Source organism: Rhipicephalus microplus, chromosome 4 (genome assembly GCF_043290135.1).
Source record: "Rhipicephalus microplus isolate Deutch F79 chromosome 4, USDA_Rmic, whole genome shotgun sequence".
Taxonomy (NCBI): domain Eukaryota; kingdom Metazoa; phylum Arthropoda; class Arachnida; order Ixodida; family Ixodidae; genus Rhipicephalus; species Rhipicephalus microplus.
Genome location: NC_134703.1, coordinates 125,772,780 through 125,790,784, shown reverse-complemented (window position 1 = coordinate 125,790,784; position 18,005 = coordinate 125,772,780). Strand labels below are relative to the sequence as shown.

General features: G+C 45.9%; 1 protein-coding gene across 2 annotated transcripts in view; it reads left to right on the top strand.

The window, feature by feature from the left end:
• The first annotated feature begins 6,530 nt into the window (after positions 1 to 6,530).
• The window catches only part of LOC119172352 (lipid droplet-associated hydrolase), a 96,567-nt gene continuing 85,092 nt past the window's right edge, over positions 6,531 to 18,005 (top strand). Inside the window, exons 1-2 of one of the 2 annotated variants that reach the window (XM_075893635.1) lie at positions 6,531 to 6,800; positions 6,887 to 6,956. Coding sequence is in view for 1 of the 2 variants with exons in the window: in XM_037423415.2 (XP_037279312.2) it covers positions 6,770 to 6,956 (187 nt within the window). In the remaining variant the exon portion in view is untranslated. Of the gene's footprint in view, positions 6,957 to 18,005 lie in introns of both variants that reach the window. The other variant, XM_037423415.2, reaches the window with a different exon arrangement.

Genomic DNA, 18,005 nt, shown 5'->3' with positions numbered 1-18,005 from the left:
CTGTACTGGGAAATGCCCGCACTGTGTGGAGAAGTCTTCGGACATCTTCCATATGGTGTGGGCATGCCAGTCAACCCCTCGCCTCACCCCAAGACCGAACCCCACCCGGGAGAACTGGGAGGCGGCCCTACTCGGCTGCTCCAACCTGGCGAGCCAGAAAACCCTGGTCAACCGAGCCCGAGTCACATTGGACGCCAATGGGCTTCTGCAATGAGGAGCCCAGCTAGTGTTAGTGGGGGTGGCTGGCACTGGGCCACCTGCTACATACTCCCTGTATATAGATATAATAAAGTTTTCTCTCTCTCTCTCTAGGCGAGAGGACATGTACCTTCTATGAACACACAGACTAAACGACGGCAGCATATGACAACTCAGCCCCCTAAAGTGTTCCCCACTTAAAGAAAAGCAAAACAAATGACCCGAAGAAGCGATTCCGAGTATTTACACGCGATTGTGGTATATATATATATATATATATATATATATATATATATATATATATATATATATATATATATATATATATATATATATATATATATATATATATATATATATATATATATATATATATATATGCGAAATCACATGGACTCCAGGTCTTCGCTGTTGCTTCTGATATGCCTTCATTCAACGTTGATTTGAAACATTAGCCAAGAAATATCTTCAGTTAACCAATGCAAGTACATTAGCTATCATTCACCCGCATATATAGCATTAGCCAACATTTGACGGCATCAGCTGTTATTTGGCCAACATCTGAAAAAGAATACGCAGAGCGAAGCCGTGATAGTAATATGCGGGTAAACGCGTTATCACAGAGCATCACTGGTCTTTGTTTAACGTCCACATTTGGAATTCCATATCTTATACGAAGACGAGGCCGGACGGTAAAGTGAGCTCTCACGTACTAAACAACACAAATACGCGCCGCATATATTTACTGCAGAGAAACGACATAACTCTATCTTAACAGTTAGCACGACGCTATTGCAACAGGCAGGAAACAATGACGACGCCGGCAGTACGGGCTCTTGCCACCCTGCAGAAGGCCGTGCTCTAATGGGCGTCACTGAGGGCCGTGAAAGTAGTCGTCATCACGACTGAAGCAACAGCCGCAGTTCCTTCCACCAAAACCCTCCACGCCCTCCATGGAGCTCCGGCACGACGTTCGCATGGACTTCCATGATGCTAGCGCAGAGAACTGCACCCGGGCTGAGGATCACGAGCGGCATCGTGTGCGTCCGGTGGACGAAGGGTACCGTCCTGAGATGCCAGTTGCCTACGATTCTTCAGCAGGGCGGACACGGACGTGAATGGAGCACGCAGCCTCGGAGTCACGACCCAGCCTCCACGGACGACCGCGGAGGCGGTCGGGTTGGGGCCGCCGGCTGCTGCCACCGGGGCCGGTTTCTCACCGGGGCCGACCATCGAAGGCGACGATTGCTGCGCGTCGCTGCAGTCGAAGAGAGGACACGCCGCGGTCACGTCTTCACAGCTTACAGAGGGTTCTTGAAGCTCTCGGGATCTACGTCGACCTTTGAAGATGAAAGCATGACACGACAGGCAGACTAGGACACAAGTCGGAAGACATTGGCAACGATGTGTAACTGCGCGTTAATTTTGCTGCTCCCGGTGCGCGAGAGCGCGCGCTGTGAACAATGCAGCACCGCCTAGTTTATTCCTTTCGTTTTATCGTACAGATGGCTCATACCCACTATAGGATCAGAGCTCAGGTGGGCGGTTGGTTGGTTGGTCAAACCTCAATGATAGCCCGGACAGACGCGGCTAGCACGCAGTTGGCTCCTCCCAGGTTGGGACGTGTATATAGAATAAGCCTGACCGCTGACTCTTCGGACGGCCCAAAGCTGATCCCCGTCGTTTGGCTTATGATGGTGAAGAACCACTTGGCTTGTTTGGCTGGATCACTTCCCAGTAAGAAAGGCCCTAGCCAAAGCATGTGCTCTAAATTAGCTACCTCTCCACATTGAGGGCACGAGCTGCTAGTGTAGGTATGCAGCACAAACTTAAAGGAGCTCAAGAAACAAAAAGATCGGACTTGAACCTAGTGTGGCAGTCAAGAAAAAAATAATTGAATTAGTTTTAGTGTGCAATGAATATTCACCACACGAAAAGAAAATTTAATCTTGAGGCTGAAACATATATCGCCATGTTTCGGGATTTATTCGGTTCTTCCTCAAGAGCTGTGTGAAGTGATAAAAAAACGACATTATTTTTGGCCTCCCCACCATCACGTCGTGAAAGCCATGCGTGCACACTGTACACCGAGAAGATTACAAGTTCGTGATGTGGTAGATTTGAAATTAACTACGATTGATGGAAGGATTCCTTAGTTTGAAGACTCTTCCATGGAATCGGGCACATTTATGTCGAAGATATTGCTGAACAATCGTTTCAATTAAAAGTATTGGTGATGCTTATAACTGTTTAAGGTTGTGAAAGTGTACATGAAAACTATAGTCAGTTGAACCCATAGCGATTCCATGTGGGATGAAGCTCTGAGCCGCTGTGACGTATAGGGACCGTGCAATTGAGTTTTAACACCGGAGCTGTTTGTGCTCTGCTTACCCGCATATGGCGCTGGCTAGAACTATCATCATTATGCCAGCGCGCTCTTGCTTCGTCATCACATTCACCTTCTGCTTCTCTCCCAGGAGACGCGCGCCGCTGTCAAAAGAGAGAGATCAAGGCAGAGAAGGAGTGAAAGGAACAAAGAAAAAATAACGAGAAAGAGGAATAGATAGAATGGAAAAGCGAGAAATAGCGAGATTGAGATAACAAACAAGGAACATGACGGGAACGTAAGCGTAAAATCATGGAACGCTGCAGTCACGTGACACGTTTTCGCCAACGAAATTAGGTAAAGTAACGTTAGGCAGCTGAGTTGTTTCCGTTAAACCCACGTCGTTTAGGCGGGGCTTGGAAAGCTTGGAAGGGCAGGTTCTTACCCGGAAATCAAAAACAAGCTCATCGGTTGGTTCCATCGTTGCACCACTAGAATGTAAACTTTGCGCATTCTGAACTCGATACCATCGGAGAGCTCGTTTCACAAAAAAAAAAAAAAAAAAGTGTCAGTGTCGTTGGTTGTGGGCGGTAACTCAGCGTTGTCCGTGAATGGAAACAAATAACAAAAGTGCTCTGTTCGAGCGGGATTCGAATTCAGGCCTGCCTGGCAAGCACGTGTTCTACAGCGGTACCACGCCAGTGCTCGAAACGACATCATAAAGGTAAACATTATAAGAATGTCATGCAGGGGGAGGAGTCTCCATAATGCATGCGATAAAGCGTCATGTTATGCCATACTATTATGTTAGTCATGTTATGCCATACCAAGTTTGGTATCGATGCCATCATCCAAACGGCCAGGAGAGCTAAAAGCCGTAGGCGGCTAGATAGATAGATAGATAGATAGATAGATAGATAGATAGATAGATAGATAGATAGATAGATAGATAGATAGATAGATAGATAGAAAGATAGATAGATAGATAGATAGATAGATAGATAGATAGATAGATAGATAGATAGATAGATAGATAGATAGATAGATAGATAGATAGATAGATAGATAGATAGATAGATAGATAGATGCGCTCAAAGTCACCGAAGTTTGCTAAGAAATGCTTCGCATAAAAAAAAACATCCATTTTGGTTGAATGTACACTTTCTAGCTTTCACACCATAATGCTACAGTAGGGTTCATTTGGCGAGTACTTGGGTGTTACAATTTTGATCAATTAAAGGCAATAATGCACGTGTCATACTTCACGCGTGAAAACGAATGTTAGTTACGATGTTGGTACGACCCTCGTGACATCGAAGGATCACCCCTAATCCACGAGTTGAAGGTGCAGTAACTGAATTCGCGAAAAGAATAGCTTATTAGAATTCTCACAGTAAGATGGTGTCGTACTCAACCACTCAGATTGGGTATTCACGATGTAGATTCGGGCTTCATTTGTGCTCCGGGGATAATCAAAGCGAGCAATTATGTTCACACGACTATCCATTCTCACCATTCCTAATGTCACAGGGAGTTTCGGTAATTTGATTCTCTCCGATTTCAGGCGCTTTCAGGCGGTAGACATGGGGCAGCGCATAAGGGATAAAGCGTTGAAAACTGTACAACCCCGTCAAGGAGTCAAGTTTAGTGGCTTCCGAGGGAGGAGAAAGAACCTTGCATCGACCATGGTCACGTGGAATCGCGTAGACCGTAATCCCGCCTTCCAAGAACGCGCCACTTCGCCCCAGTGAATGAGCGCTCAGCAACAACGCATCACACGACACGCGGTGTTAAGTCATCGAGTCATCTGCTTGCACATTGACCCACGCGGTGGTGAACGGCCTCGGCGCAAAAAATACGCGCTCCTCCGTTTATCGTAGTAATAATAATAATAATAACAGAGGGAGAGTAAAGCCTATCGTGTCCTGCAAGCGACGTACGGAGGAGTGGCGAGTGAACTGCCGAAATAGACCCTTCGCACCCCCCGCCGACATTCACCGACAGCGGCGGCTGCTCTCTTCCGCGACCACGGCCGCGCGCGCGCGCTTCCCGCCGCGTTAAGTAGTGGAGCACGGCAGAGTATCTAAACAGCATTGGCGTGAGGCTCTTGCAGTGAACTACCGCATTGTGGCGCTGCTGCTTCGAACCCGCAAACTTCTGACACTATAGAAGCGTGCGATAAGCAGGAAACGTACGCTGCGCGCTGTAATTTCCACGCGTACTGGCATCCGTGGAGAACGAGCATAGGGGGGGGGGGGGGGGGGGGGTATACTTGGTATTCCGAGTATCTTTGTATACATTAGCAATAAACTACACATCTTCAATGCAACATGCCAATGTAAAGTCAGGTGTCAAGGGGACACAGTATGGTAGCTGTAAAGTACTAAATTATGTAGGATGTGCAAAAAGAAGCAAGTGCACCAGAATATAGATCAAACAAGATCAGTTGAATGGACCGCTGTCTAGGACTACTGCATGATTTTTCATTTATCTCTCAAGCTTCTTTATTATCCTCCGAGTTTCAGCCCCATATTTTGTAACATGCAGAATACAATGTGCACTTTCCAGCTTCAACTGCGCCCACCAGCCTGTCATGATTTGAGAACACCATCCTGGAAACTGCAAAAACTTATGTCATTGAAAACTCATATCTCGGTATGTAAGTACGCAGGAAAAAATGCGCTCTTCTCACGCGGCTGTTATACTCTGACCTCGGCCCCAAGTTTCCCTAGTTTTTCGACCCCAATTTTTTGGAAGTAACGCACAATTCCAGTAACTAGCACAAGCAAAACATATACCGAAAATAGCATTAGATAGAATGCTACAAGAGCTTCAAAACACGTGATCTTCATTTGAGTATCCCTAATTACGAACAAATATGTACTAATTTTTCCTCTAGTATGGTTAAAGCATGAATGTTTGGTGTCCTTGAAGTTAATGGTGTCTCTCCATTACGATTTATCAGCACACCTGTTTACTCACTACAAACTGGCGAACGTCCGCAAATAAATTTTTAAAGTGATAATTACACCCATCTAATATATATATATATATATATATATATATATATATATATATATATATATATATATATATATATATATATATATATATATATATATATATATATATATATATATATATATATATATATATATATATATATATATATATAGCGAGAAGTGTATACCTAAGGGCGCGCGTTTTTCCGTGTTTTAACACAATCTTCATGAGATCTAACAGACAACAATGCCAAGGAATATATAGGGGAAGTTATTAGAGACGATGTAATGTAAATAAGAAGAAAGAAAAGTGGCTGAAAAAATAAATTGCCGTGAGCAGCATATACATATATATTTCAAAATTAGGCAACTCAAGCAGAACATTTTACAAAGCACAATGAACGAGAGAAATCAGAAGCTTCTCGTCTGTCGAACTATAGCTGTTTCCTATATGAATATCTGCTACGATTCCTTCGTTCTCCACATTGCTTAGCGATTCTTCTTCCTGCACCACGAAGGACGTTAATTACGGTACATCTGCCACAATCGTGACACCCCGCTTACAAAAAAAAAAAAAACAGGCGCAAAGTGATGTGCCTGGAACTGCAATAAAAAGACCACAGCGGTGGTATACACAGACGAGCGCGGAATCAAGGACACATCATTCGTGTTTTATCTAATCGTGTTTCAGTAACGATGAGTCTCATAATCGTGTTTCAGTGACACCATAAGACTAGTAATACCGAGTTAATTAAGAAATAGGGTCCGACAAACCAAGAGTGCGAGAGACGAGCGCAACTTTCCACGGCGAAGAGAGTTTATAGGTTTACAATGATAGCGCCTCTAGCGGCGTCGCCACGCGGAAGTCTCGCGGTTTTTCACACACACACGTGTTTCTCCACTATTATGTATTCTTATTCTATCCGCGCCTGTCACGTGGGAGAGGAGAGGCATTTAGGGAGCGTGGTGGGGAGAGAGGCGCGCTTTACTCCGGAGCCGTCGCGCAACACGACGCAACCGCGCGCCGAAGAGCGAGCTCCGAGCGGCGTATGCGCGCTGATCCAAGTGCTTCTCGGCTCCAGCTGTGAAGGAACGCGCGGTTTGGACGCGTGCGCCGTGTGTGTCCGTGGCCAGCGGTTGAACGCGGCGTAGCTGGGCCGCTCGCTAGTTTTTACGTTCTCTCGGCTGCCAACGGTGCCCTTGGGCATCGGCGGTGCTGGTTCTGAAGCCCGGCCAAGCCACGATGGAGAAGGGCGGCGCCGCATCGGAGTCCGGTTCGTGGAGCGACGTCGCCGCTCAGCAACAGCGAGCCGACGGCGTGCCCGTTCACTTCGTGTCGGTTAACAAGGTTCCGACGCAGGTGATCTGCTACGGAGACCCCGGAAACCTGGCTCTGGACGCCGCCAAGCCCGTGGTTCTCGTCATTCCAGGTGCGCTTTCTCCGCGTGTGTTTGTATCGCGCGCGAAAGGGCGCGAGGTTGAGGAGGCAAGCGCGTGAACCTGCCCATCCCCCCTACTCGCGCGCGCACGGGAGCGCTTTCTTTCGATAGTACAGAGCAGAAAGTCGATTGCGCATGCGCGCCTTTTTATACTACGGCGGGTGATTTGAATTCGGTTGCGGCTACGCCCACCTCTGTGTTCCGGAGCGTGCCCTCTCGTCCTCCCTCGCTTTCTGGCGCGCCCGTGCGACCATGTGGGTGCAGGAACGTGGATGGCAAGCCGCCCAGGTGCTATACGCGAATGACGACCCAGTAGTTGAATTAAAATTTAGAATGTGGTTTCGAATTTATTGAAGTGGTATTTACCAGCGAAGCATACGAAAATACGCCAGGCCTGCGCGGAAGGCGCAGCACAGTCAGAGCGAAAGCTAGAAGAGCAGCCTTTCAGAGCCTCTTCTTTACACTCATTCGATAAACGCTGCAAACACACTTGCTACAGCATTAATAATAAAACATTTCTGGGTAGTAGGTCGGCATTCGCTATGCTATTTTTCGTCATTCTTCTGAGAAGCGTGGTATCCGCTAGACACGTGCAAGGAATTGTGTGCCAATTGTTCATGCAGTGGGTGACGACGATGAGGAATTGTGGCTGAAGTGGGTATGCGCCACAGTTAATGGGGGAACAAGAACACGCTTTTGTAATTGGTTGGAGCATCGGACGGCCCACTCGTTACGCTATTCGCATCGTGCGACGACTGGTTGTTCTTTCGCTGTTTTAACACGCTCTATAAGTCGTATTAACGCGATTGCTTTCCCGACATCAAGCCTGCCTCAGGCAAGTTTGCCAACAAGTCCCAAGCACCGCCATTGCTCAGTTGTAGTATACTGGGCTGGCACCCAGCGGACACGGGTTCGAGCCCCACTGTGCCGTTGGTGCTAGGTCACGCCTGCCTAAGGTAAGTTTAACAAAAGTTTCGAGTACCGGCTTAACTCAGTGTTAAAGTATTAAACTGGTACCCAGTGGACCCGGGTTCATGCCCCACTGCGTCATTGGTGCAATGTTTTTTTTTTTCTTACGCGCGATGTGGTTACGGACACCGGCGGCGGCGGCGGACAACATGCAACTGCGCGTGACCCGAAAAGTGATCTCATAACAGCTTTCGCTCTAAAAAATCCGCCCTGTATTTGTGTTCCTTTGAGTCTCCGCCTAGTCCTTATTGCGCTACGAGTATGATTGCAAATGACATGAAACAATGTTCTCGCTCACAATCTCCCACCGACATGGGTATTACGGTAGATCTACCGTCACAAACATAGATGCGCGGGTGCATACACGTTCCCAAATTTTGGCCAGCCTCGCGGGAAAGATGTTGCGGCCAGCAGTTAAAACCTTTACCAATTAACAGATCCTGTAGATGTTTCAAACAGACGACGTGGCAAATGGAACTTGAGAACATCCCGCAAGACGCAGTCGAAGAGTACAGCTAACAGGTGACCTTTTTAACGCCTCGAACTTGCGTCCTCACGCGAGCGCGCGAGGCAGCGCGAAAAGGAAAGAAAGGAAGGAAGTTGGGAGGAGGAGCTATGTCAAATCGCACGGCGGAGGCTGCGGCCGCCGCTAGTTCAAATCGACCGCCCGATCAGAGCCGCGCATGCGCCTATCAACTTTCTGCGCAGAACCGCTGAAGGAAAGCTCTCCTGTGCTTACGCTTCGCTTAGCTACCACGCGGGAAAGGTCGGGAAGCGCGCGAAGGGCAGAGAGAGAAAGGAAGTGATGAACGCGTAATTCCGGTAAACGCCCGAGCATATAAGATCGATAAGCTAAACTCTAAACGGAAACACAGTTGCATTTCTTTTCTCCCTTTTCTTTTCAACGGGAGAAAGAGTGCGAGGGAGAATATTGGACGACGCGAAAGAAACGTGATGTTATAAATATAGTTGGAAATATTTTTCATGCTGTACGGCACCTACAGTGTGAACAATTTTTCCTACGTCGGGTCTCTCTCTTGTCGATATAATCAGAAACGTTGATAAAGCGTGAAGAATAGGGTAAAATATATAAGTGCGACTCTTGGAACGCCGTATTCTTGTTCACTCTCATATTATCACCATCGCTGTCTCACTAACGAAGCGTCAATTAGTAAAACTTTTTGCGTTTACGGGTGTGGTTTGAATAGCTCGTCGTCCAGTCTTGAATGTCCCGGAAAACGAATCAGGTCGTCTTTTGAATTCAGTCTCCACAGAGTTAGAGAGAGAAGGCATGTGGTCAAAAACTAGTTGAGGACGAGCAATCAAAATTGTTTTCCACGAGGAGCGTTTATTTGCCCTCTTGCCGCAATTTCGACTGGTCTCCTTGATTACGCGCATTTGCTTTTCGGCGCCGTTATTCCGCTGTGATAATTAACTCTAGCTTTTTTCTCTCTCTCTCTCGTTTTTTATGCTCTTAAAAAAGAGAGCGCCGTACAGCAGTCTTGTTCGGGCAAAACACGCCCAGTGTCACTTCAATAATGACTCGGGACTTAATTAAGAAGAGACAGTCGCCCCCGTTTTTCATTTCGCTAGAGCGCGTACATATGTGCCAATCGTAGCTCAAGTGAAATGTACGTAAACACTCCCGACGTATGGAGCAGGCCGCACCAGTAAATTTATAAAAAAGAACGAAGCGATAGGTTCTTCAGTGGCTCTGCTGAAACGTTTCATTAAAGTTGTTGGAGGTCAAAATGGAAAATAATTAGTAACGTGTTCAAGCAACTTTATAACTTATTCTTGTTAAAATTTATTCTTGTTGAATGAAATGCGATGAAAACGTTGCAGTGAACAAAGTGAGAGAAAACAATGTCCCAGGTGGGCGTGCCTATGAGACGCATCCTATGCTTGGCGCAATCGATACGTATCGCACTGTTAAACTAACCAATTTCTCTCTCTCTCTCTCTCTCTCTCTCTCTCTCTTTGTTTTTCCATAAAAATTTGATGGGCAGGCATTATTTCGAATAATTTAAGTGCACGTTGTTATCCGAGTTTTCGAATATGAAGTGCGTAGTCGCTCACTGCTATTCGTTTTGTACTCGTTTGAAGAACTCACTGTACGAAATTTTTCGAGCTGTGTTCGAATTTGCTTGATAACCTCGGATTAAACACTTGTTGGAGCCTCTACGGATAAATGTGTTGATGCAAGTGAGAACTGCTGCTTCTGCTGACAGCAGCGTATAGTCACTACACGCAATCACCAGTTCCTGAGCGAACGCACTCGAAGGATGACCCTATGTCAGGTCGTTCTGTGGGAACGTCGTACTTTTTATGAATCTTATGCACATGGTTGTCGTGCTTATATTTCAACATAATTACCTACGTATGTGTGGCGAAAACAAACACTGTCTGTAATATATGTTGTTAACAACAAAGAAATCTTAAGAATTGTTAAATTAGTTTGTACGATTACAAAATTACCCCGTGGCTGTTTCGTCGCAGGCAGTTGCCAAGAACGAGAACTTAGCAGATAGTAATGAAACTGTCAGACGATATGGTGATTCATCACACTAAAAACAGCGCAAACGTTGCAGCATGGGATGCTCGTTGATAGTGTCATCGTGTGTGTTGCTTCTTCGTCCCATGCTCATGCTATAACGTTCGTGCTGTTCTTAGCGTAGTTAGCAAAACGAGCCAGTAAGAGAGAGAGAGAGAGCACTAAATCGTGTTATGAGACGTGCAGAGATGCATATATGCAGGGCCTTTAGGAGGCGTAGGCAGGGCATATTTCCGTGGATTGCAGGGTCGTAGCCAGAAATTGTTTTTCGGAGGGTGCGGGGGGATCTACCATACTTCATGTATGTTCGCGATTGCGTTTGTATGTGTGCGCATATATATACGCAAGCGAAATCGAAAAATTCTGGGGGGGGGATGAATGCATCCCCCCTTTGGCTACGCCCATGGTGGATTGTGTCTGTTTTGCTCTGCAGTGAATGCAGATTGGCAACGATGAACATCAAAACCTTGAAGTAGAGTTTATTCCCGTATGTCTCGTGACGGCGATTAATGACCTTATCTTTTGTGTACAGCAACAGGCCTTGTATATTGTGCCCCATTATTCTGAGATTATCGTGATGGCATAAATGCTGTTCACTGTTCAGAAAAAAAAAAAAGCGTACTGAATTGGTTGGCATAATCGGCTCACTAAGTCGGCTGACATAATTGCCGCTTATCACTGACAGCCTATTAAATCGACAGAGTCCGATGTATACCAGCCGTAGAGTGTGATTTGTGTGCATTTGATTGATCTATATGGGGGGTTTAACGTCCCAAAACCACCATATGGTTATGAGAGGCGCCGTAGTGGAGGACTCCGGAAATTTTGACCACCTGGGGTTCTTTAACGTGCACCCAAATCTGAGAACACGGGCCTACAACATTTCCGCCTCCATCGGAAATGCGGCCGCCGCAGCCGGGATTTGATCCCTCGACCTGCGGGTCAGTAGCCGAGTACTTTAGCCACTAGACTAACGCGGCGGGGCGTGATTTGTGTGCAGTATGCAAACGTATGATCATTAAGTTAAAGTCATGTTTCGTTGGCCCTAAACGCCTGTCCAAACGAAGTCCTTGGCTACGAAGTGATTTACAATATGGCGGTTTTGACGCGAACGAGAGCTAAAAGTTAATAATGAATTTAGCACGAAATTAAACAACGAGAGGCGTGTCTCGAAGTCAATTTCTGCGCTGCTTTATGAATTGCGCTAGCACGTACGTGGGGAAAAAAAAGTCGGGCATGTTTTCTTCCTCTCTCTCTTTTTTCAAAATAAAAGCGGAGATTTACCAGTTCTGACAGCGATATCGATCCGCATTCTACCGGAGGACGAACAAGCAGTTTATTAGATAAGAAAGTTATTCAGATTTTTTTTTTCATTTTGACGCCGATGCAGCATTGACGTGCTGTTTGGCGTGATGAGCTATTTGCATTTAAGAGATTGATTGATTGATTGATTGATTGATTGATTGATTGATTAACTTACTGATTGACTTGTATGTGAGCGTTAACGTCCCGAAACCACCATATGATTATGAGAGACGCCGTAGTGGAGGTCTCCGGAAATCTCGACCACCTGAGGTTCTTTAACGTCGCACCCAAATCTGAGCACACGGGCCCACAGAATTTTCGCCTCCATCGAAAATGCAGCCACCGCAGCCAGCATTCGATCCCCCGACGTGTACTGGATTTAAGAGATCCTTCACCTTACATATCAAATAGTAATTCGTTTTTTTGTATTTGCTCGTTACTTTTTGTCGTATTTCAATTTTTTTAAAGTTGTTAGTACCCCACAATGTGGGTCACTGAGGCATAGATACTATTCGTCTGAATATCGACCTTCTATGTGCGTGAAGCAGTGACTGTGCGATAGAGAGGTACGCGTTCTTATCTTATCGTGAAAGGAACGTGTGTGCTTCTTATCGTAAAAATGCACAATGGTATCGGTCGCTCTCCCGGGAGCTTCAAACTATTTGGTTCCTTTCTTTCAGCTCGCGCAATGTTTGACAAGTGGACGTTACGCAATGTAGGCCGGTGATAACGCGAGTAAAACTGAATAACCGGTATTAATATTCAACTTTATTGATAAATTATGTTGCGTTACAGAAGTAGAGAATATGTTAGTCGTTCAGTAAATGGTAACAGGTTGGTCATAGGCGTGAGAAGGAGAGTTTGCCCACGGATGCAGTCATTGATCATGCCGGTTTTGTAAACAAGATGAATATTTTCTTGGACATATGACTTACCTATTTATGCGTATTTGTATGTGCATGCGTGTATTTATTTTTACTCTTCTTTCATTGTAAACGAATTTTCATTTTTTTTTTCGTGGATGCTGTGAAGACAAATGAGTTTCCGGCAGGTGCGCGCGTGATTCGTGTGGAATTGGCTACTGTACGTTTTCTATACAAGCGACAAGTCTATGTACGTTGAAACTATGAAGATGTTGAAATCACTTTCCCCACGGTGTAAGAAGCTGTGGTCTATAGTTGCAACGGCGACGGCGTGTTGTCGGCTTGGCTGTATTGGCGGTTGCTATGGTAACGGCGCAGCAAGGGGCTTCTTGTTAACGGACGTCTTTTCCAGCTTTAACAGCTCCGCTGTTGAAATGAAAATGCAGCGGCGACGTGCTTCTCACAACGACCTACCTTTGGTCCTCTGGTCTTCGAGGGCACAGGTGGCACGTTAACAGTCTTTGCAGTACATCAGCGGTACTCATCCTCCATTATCGCCAAAAACAAACAAACATGCGTAGCCATAACATAACTGATTGATATGTGGGGTTGAACGTCCCAAAACCACCATATGATTATGAGAAACGCCGAAGTGGAGGGCTCCAGAAATTTCGACCACCTGGGGTCCTTTACCGTGCACCCAAACACAGCACAATAAACAATGACGGGACAGGTCCAAATGATAAAAGATTTGGGAAAGATTTGGCGTCCGCTCTAATGATAAGGCGAGACGGCCACCCTATCTGGCATTTTCTTCCGTTTCACCTGTCCCCTTGTGTGTACGTCTATGAGATTTCTTTGTTTCTGGTGTTCGGCACGCCAAAGGGGTGATCTAAAGTTATCAAAGATGCCGCAGTGGTGGTGTTCCGCAAAGTTCTGACTACCCGGAGCTCCCTAGCGTGCACCTAAATCGCGCAGTACGTAGTTCGCCTCCATTTAAACTGCGACCGCGGAGGGCGCAGGATTTAATCCGCGTCTTTCGTGTCACCATAGCCTACAGCAACGTAACCATAGGCCATGGCGGTGGATCAATAGTAAGATTAACCAGACCTGCAGGAAGAAGAAGTGAAAGTAGGCGCCTTTGACGTTGCAGCTGGTTTTCACGATTTCCTTTCTGTTGAACTTAACTCGGTCGTGAAGCGTTCCATTGCACCGAGAGAGGAAGTTGACTAATGCTGTAGGAGAGGAGGAGGGGAAATTACGAAATGAGTTGGAGGATTGCCAATTCTTTGTCCGGCTGGCTACCCAGCGCTGGCGAAAGAGTTACATGAAATAAAATAAACGTAGGGCTGCATAGGTCACTCCATCCGTACCTGGTGACGATGAGCGCCTGCATGTGTTCAATGGTGCCTGAAGTTCTTCCATAGTGAATACAACCTCCATTTGCTGATCTCGTGTGACTGGAATGTCCTGTGGCAATGGGTCAATCGGTATAGAGATGTCGCCGGCGATCTTTGCACAAAATTCAGCAGAAACATTAAGCTGTGAGAGACGTTGATGTATCACCAGAGCGGCGAAGGGGTGACGCTGTTGCGGATGCGAGTGAATACCTCGACGAGTCCTCCATACGGAAGGTAAAAGCTTTGGAGTGCCTAGCGAGTAACAAAAACTTTTCCATCTTGGAAGAGTTGTTCCTGGAGTTCGTGCATTCGACGCTGGATTTTCTTCTGAATGCGTCTAGATTCTCTGAGGTATAGTTGTGCACAAGAAACCCAACAACACTCGCAGATGAGAGCGTTGTTCTCTCTCTCTCTCTCTCTCTGTATATGTGTGTGTGTGTGTGTGTGTGTGTGTGTGTGTGTGTGTGTGTGTGTGTGTGTGTGTGTGTGTGTGTGTGTGTGTGTGTGTGTGTGTGAGTGTGTATGTGTGTTTTCCGCCCCCAATATGTGAAAATAACTAAAAGGAAAAAGGGGGTGGCCCGTACCACCAGGAGGTATGACGGGCTCAAGCCAATCTAACATAAAAAAGGAGGAAACTTCCCAAATTTTATTTTTTTGAAAAAGCCAATTAGTTAAAAAAAATAACATGGGTAAAACCTAGTGAGTGCGCCAAGAAACTGTAATAAATAAACTAGTTTGCTTCTCAGGAATGAGCAGCTCGATATGCAGCAGCAGTGTATTTCCCCCACTTGAGTTTTTGGAGTTCGCGCGCGCGCGCGTGTGTGTGTGTGTGTGTGTGTGTGTGTGTGTGTGTGTGTGTGTGTGTGTGTGTGTGTGTGTGTGTGTGTGCGTGTGTGTGTTGTGTGTGTGTGTGTGTGCGCGCGCGCGCGCGCGCGCGCGCGTGTGTGTGTGTGTGTGTGTGTGTGTGTGTGTGTGTGTGTGTCGCTATCAAAGCCTTACGTGCCGAGGACTGTCTCGGCCAGTGTCTTAAGGCCCTTTCCTCTGACAATGGTCGATTTAAAGTTATCTTCGTGACGCGCTGAAGGGAGAAGGCTTTGGATATCAGCCCTGCTATGTACCGGACTTGCTGCGTCAGACGGGGTGCTTGAAAGGAAAGCACACAGCTTCATGTAACGCTCCCAAAGAAATTGCGCTCGCGAGAACTATCGCAGTGTTAATTGTTGATAATTGTTCTCGTGTGGCAGGAAGCATCTTGAAGGATATTGCGTTGGACAACGCCACCTTGACATTCTCGCACCATCTTATCGTGATGTCATAGCAGACCTTGGAAGCCCCTCGTTGAAGCTAGATAGTAGCTTTAGTTTTTCTTTGTTGCTTAGAAAAGAAAAGGAGAGACCCTATTAAAAAAATAAAATGTGACCGGACACATTTTCCCGCAATAATTGTACGCAGGGACATAAATAAAAAGTAGGAAACATTCCTGTTAACATCGCGTCGTGACAATTACCTCAGTGGTAATCTGAGCGGTGGTATGGTCGCGAACATCGACCATAGAAAACTTTGGCATCTTCATTCACTAATGGGGCATGTCGTGCTAACGCCGAAGAAAAATATAGAGTTTATTTGGTAGACCACTAGTCTGTAGTGTACTCATTTAGGGTACCGTATCACGTACGATTTGATTGAAGAACAGCGAAAGTACGCTCTCCCCCATGTTCCATGTGCAAGTGCATCTTTGCTCCCGCGACAACTATCGGCTGTCCAGACGCTCAACCCTATTTGGCTTGATTTGCTGATACCACCTGCCGTCCAAACGGCCACGCTGGATTCATTGCTGCAGCTATTCAAGAAGACTACCGCATTTTCATGTTTGTAACTCAACTCCCTTTCAATCCTCCAGCCTCCAATCGGGCCTTGACGGACAGTGCTAGCGCATTGAAACAGAACTATTCGGGGCTAAGTAACGTACATACTCTCGTTTCCACCGTGTTCAGTTGAAATCGTATCGACGTCATTTCGACTCGAGCGCGTAGATCGGAGCCAAAATTATCTTCAGAAACCCAGGTTCGTCACCACATGACGTGGTCAAGGTTGCCTTTGGGTGGAATTGAAAGTGCGCCAGAACTCAAGCCAAATGACACGATAAGAAGTGAAGGAGGAGGAGGTGTATTGAGGTTGCTCTTTTAGAGGAGTAACTAACCTGCCACGCCCATTTCTCAATGTTGGGAGTAACTGTGAAGTTACTTCGCGCTCTCATGGTTACTCCTCAAAGGAGCAACAGTTATTTTGCTCCAAAGAAAAAAAAAATCAGTTTTTCGATTGACTTGACCGGCCTTTCGAAGTGCGTTCAGGCATTTGATTAAATGTACAATCGATGTGCAAGCATCGCATTCAGAAATACGTTACGGGAATTTTGTAGAAAACACACAGTAATCGAACTCACGACTACTCAGTCAGTATGCGCGTACACTAACCACTACACCACATCACGCTACGGCGTCATCTGAAAGGAAACATGCTTGTGTGGGCACTGATGGGTCGTTTGTACTCAGTCTGCAGTTACCCCCCCCCCCCCCCCGCCCCCCCTCAAAAAAAAAAAAAAGGGCCGCTTTACTCCCCAAGGAGGAAAGTGCCCCTCCTTGCCGTGCTGTGTGCTATATTTTTCAGACATTTTGTCTTTTGGAGCAGCAAATAGCCCTTTCTGGTGTAACTACTCAGTTCCTGCGAAAATATTTTTAGAATTAATATTATCTCCAAATTTGTAGCCTGATAGAGCAGCGTTATTGGTAACAAAGTCTTTATCATTGATGAATAAACAAAGCCATTTTGAATAAGTAAATCTAGAAGTTTAAAAGTACCCATAAATAGTAACGGCACCAACTGGAGCTTGCCGTCGTCAAACAGGTCAAAACGATAGCCAGTTTGGCGCAAAGCCACTGACTCAAGACGTGCTTCTCTCGGACAGTTGCGTGTACGCGTAGTTATTCTAAAAAAAGAAAAAGAAAAGAAACAAAAAAACGTTACGTCCCTTTTGAACCTTTGAGTACTGTACAAAGCTATAAAGGCAGCAGCGAAACCGAAATTACAAGGAATTCAAATATGCTTCACTAAAAACGAGGAAAATTGAATGAAAGTAACAGGAAGTGTTATTACTTCTTGCTCTTTGTCACATTTACTTTCCTTCTTCTTCTGAACAGTTGCCACCGCTTTACTTATTACTTTATTGATGTTGGGTTGGCGAATAATTCGACAGTGTTTGCTTCATTCTGTTCTGCTGCACAGATAACAACAAAGATTCACATTTGAGTTTTATTATTATTATTTTTCTCAAAAGTGCTTTCTTATCAACAGTGAATTAGCAGGGAAGAGCGGTTGACAATTTATAAGGTTTCCTAGGAAAGTGATAGATTTGTGGGGTTTAACGTCCCAAAACCACCATATGATTATGAGAGACGCCGTAGTGGAGGGCTCCGGAAATTTTGACCACCTGAGGTTCTTTAACGTGCACCCAAATCTGAGCACACGGGCCTACAACATTTTCGCCTCCATCGGAAATGCAGCCGCCGCAGCCGGGATTCGATCCCGCGACCTGCGGGTCAGCAGCCGAGTACCTTAGCCACTAGACCACCGCGGCGGGGCGGTTTCCTAGGAAACGCCGATATCTCATTTTGACATTGTCAAATTGCTGCCGACACCAGTGTCAAGTACGTACAAATATATGCACGTTTTTTACTCATATATCAGTCTGCATCCTTATTACTCAATTTTAGTTTTTACCTTATCGAAACTCCCTTCTTTTATTTCTCCCGACTTCTACCACTGAAGTTGTGATGATACTATGAATCTAAGCATCCTACCCCGCTTACTCTAATCTAATTAGGGCTAAATTTTTATCCTGATGAAGCGTTAACTCACACCTTTCTTCCACCTCTCTGAAGTCTGCGATACT